This window comes from Cicer arietinum, chromosome 6, assembly GCF_000331145.2.
Source record: "Cicer arietinum cultivar CDC Frontier isolate Library 1 chromosome 6, Cicar.CDCFrontier_v2.0, whole genome shotgun sequence".
Classification (NCBI taxonomy): Eukaryota; Viridiplantae; Streptophyta; class Magnoliopsida; order Fabales; family Fabaceae; genus Cicer; species Cicer arietinum.
Window position 1 is genome coordinate 63,498,118 of NC_021165.2, and position 3,264 is coordinate 63,501,381.

Below are 3,264 nucleotides of genomic sequence, written 5' to 3' on the forward strand. Positions count from 1 at the left end.
AAATTCCTCAGTTTAATTTAAGTGTCTCATATAAAATATTTGTTTCTCTCGTATTATTTATTTATTATTTTAGATAATCAAATAGACATTGATTATGTGTTTTCACTAATACATCCTATATATTGTATCTTAACTACCTAACTACTCTATTAATTACTAATAATAAAGATATTTTAACAAATACTATTCTTTAACAAAATACAATGAGTAAAAAAATATAATAAAATTAATACATTTGTTAAACATGGTTGAGATACATAAAACAATGAATAAACTTAACTTTTTTTTAGGAAAAAATGTATTTAATAATATGAGAGAGAGGGAGTAACTACTAATCCACCATAATTAGATGTAAAATCATGTCAAAAAGAAATGATTAGATGTAAATTTAAAATATAATACAGAAATGGCATATAAACAAAGTTAAAGCAAGAAAGGGAAGTAACGGGGGTAGGTGTGGGATTGACCGAACCACCTTCACACTCACCATCCCCTTAAGACTTGACATTGTCCTAATTACTCTTCAATTCCTTAACACCACTTGCTAACTTCAACTAATATTTAAACCCTTTAACCTCCCTCTTTATTCTCTCAGCTTGAGGTTCCCTTCTTCAAAGAGAACGCCAAGCTTCACTTCACCTTAGTCCTACAATCTAAAACACACTACCTTATTCAATAAGTGGCAATTACGTCATTTTACATTTTATTTCTTCTAATATGCTTACCCTCACTCCGCCTTCTTCTGGTTCTCTTAACTATCGGAACCGGGTTCGACCTTCGCTGAACCGGGTTATTCCAACCAGAATAACTGTCAAATGCGGTTACGGATACGGTTTCGAATCGACAAATTTCGGCGTCGGTGGCTCTAGCCGAGCTGACTTTCAAAGCTCCTGCGCCATCTTAGCCAGTAAAGTCATTTCGCAAAAAGATGAATCTCACGCCGGTGGCGAAAACAATCATGCCGGCGCCGTCAACGGTCACAAAACCGCTGTGACGGATCTAGTCCACATCGGAAACGACAAACCTCTTCCTCCGAAGCCGCTCACTATCACTGACTTATCTCCTGCTCCGATGCACGGGTCGCAGCTACGCGTCGCGTATCAAGGCTGTCCCGGCGCGTACTCCGAAGCCGCCGCTGGAAAAGCATATCCAAACAGCGAAGCGATACCGTGCGATCAATTCGAAGTCGCGTTCCAATCGGTTGAACTCTGGATCGCCGATCGAGCAGTTTTACCGGTGGAAAATTCCCTCGGAGGTTCGATCCACCGAAACTATGATCTTCTCCTCCGTCACCGTCTCCACATCGTCGGAGAAGTTCAACTTCCGGTTCATCACTGCCTCCTCGCCCTCCCAGGGATCCGTAAAGAATACCTAACGCGCGTGATCTCACATCCACAAGCATTAGCACAGTGCGAACACACGCTTACAAAAATCGGGCTCAACGTAGCGCGTGAGGCCGTCGATGATACCGCCGGAGCAGCAGAATTCGTCGCAACAAACAATCTCCGCGACACAGCGGCAATCGCAAGCGCACGCGCTGCGGAGCTTTACGGTTTAAATGTTCTCGCTGATGGAATCCAAGATGACCCGAATAACGTGACCCGATTCGTTATGTTGGCCCGAGAACCCATAATTCCGCGAACGGATCGTCCATTTAAAACAAGCATAGTGTTCGCGCACGATAAAGGAACTTCGGTTTTATTTAAAGTGCTTTCCGCGTTTGCGTTTAGAAACATAAGCTTAACTAAGATTGAATCTAGGCCTCATCGTGGCCGTCCGATTCGCGTTGTTGATGATGAAAGTGAGGGAACAGCAAAACATTTTGAGTATATGTTTTATATTGATTTCGAGGCTTCTATGGCTGAGGTTAGAGCACAAAACGCACTTGCTGAGGTTCAAGAATTTACCTCTTTTTTGAGAGTATTGGGTAGCTATCCTATGGATATGACACCATGGAACCCTTCTTCTACTTCTCACCGTCAACATTAATTAATTATTAGCATTTACCTTAATCTAAAACAAAATTAAAATATAAATTTGCTTCATTAAGTCAATTGTTTCTAAATTTCTAAATTGTGAAGGGGAAAATATACCAAATTGTTTCAACTTTCAATTTCATTTTTAGAGTATATATTTTCATCCGGGCTCTTTTTTTTGTTCGTGAAGTTTTAGCATGTAAACTAAGTACATTGTACTTGAGTTTAGGGTGGTGGGTACGTGATTGTATATTTTTAGTCAAACAAAAATGATGCCGAAGTTAGGTGTCTTGATTATTAATAATAATGTGTATCTGTATCCCCAAAACATCCTTAGTTTATATGTTGGGTGTTTCTGTGAGGTGATAGATATTTTTTATAATAAAGAGGTGATATATATTTTGTAGTTGTAGTTTTTGCACGTGTAGAAATCAAGCTGTACACTTACTTTCTCTTTTATAATTTTATTATTATCCAACACTTATATTTAGCCGTGATTGAATAATTTTATTTTTCTATCATGTATCTCCGGCGGTGAACTCAACATAAGGTTCATTAGATGGGGTTCACTGTGCCACATTATCTTGGAGCAACTCATCCTTTTTTTACTTCAACGGCGAATTTGACATGGATTCATTAAATATGACTCATTAACTATTATAAATTTATTATTATTAATAAATTAATAAAAAAAAAGTAACAGTTCTAACTTTATTATTATTAAATTATGAAAGTAGCGTTTCTTCTAATTTTATTATTATTAAATTATGAAAGTAGCATTCTTGAGAGCACTGTGATGAAAGCGTGTCACAACTTCACCCGTAAACTCGCCAATAACTGAAAGTTACGTAATTACACGCTGACGAACGAACTTATTTAGCTACCGGTGGAGATCTTCTAATAATTATTTATTGTCTTTGATAAAAATTATTGAATGATTTTATGTACAAAGAATCACATGTGTGAGAGATAATTTAATATAATGATTTTATATACAAAGAATCACGTGTGAGAGATAATTTTATATTGTAGAGTGAAAGACATACTAATTTACAAACTAAAATGTTGGAAATTGCAAGAGATTTGATGTATTCCAACTTTCTTCAAGCATTTAATAGGCAAAATCTAACATCCTAAGTCCTACTTGCAGCAGCACCATCATGTGATGAACAAGCTAGAAATGTTGCTAATATATATACATGAATAAAATGAAACACGATTTGAGGTTAGGAGGAAGATGATTGGAAGGTGGTGGTAGAGACGGTTTGAGGGTTACTACAGAACGCGA

At 37.2% G+C, this 3,264-nt stretch overlaps 1 protein-coding gene across 1 annotated transcript; it reads left to right on the top strand.

Moving 5' to 3' along the window:
* The first annotated feature begins 453 nt into the window (after positions 1–453).
* LOC101504092 (arogenate dehydratase 3-like) lies at positions 454–2,388 on the top strand. Its single transcript, XM_004506077.4, has one exon. The coding sequence runs from the start codon at positions 718–720 to the stop codon at positions 1,987–1,989; it is 1,272 nt and encodes a 423-aa protein (XP_004506134.1). The 5' UTR covers positions 454–717; the 3' UTR covers positions 1,990–2,388.
* Positions 2,389–3,264: the final 876 nt, after the last annotated feature.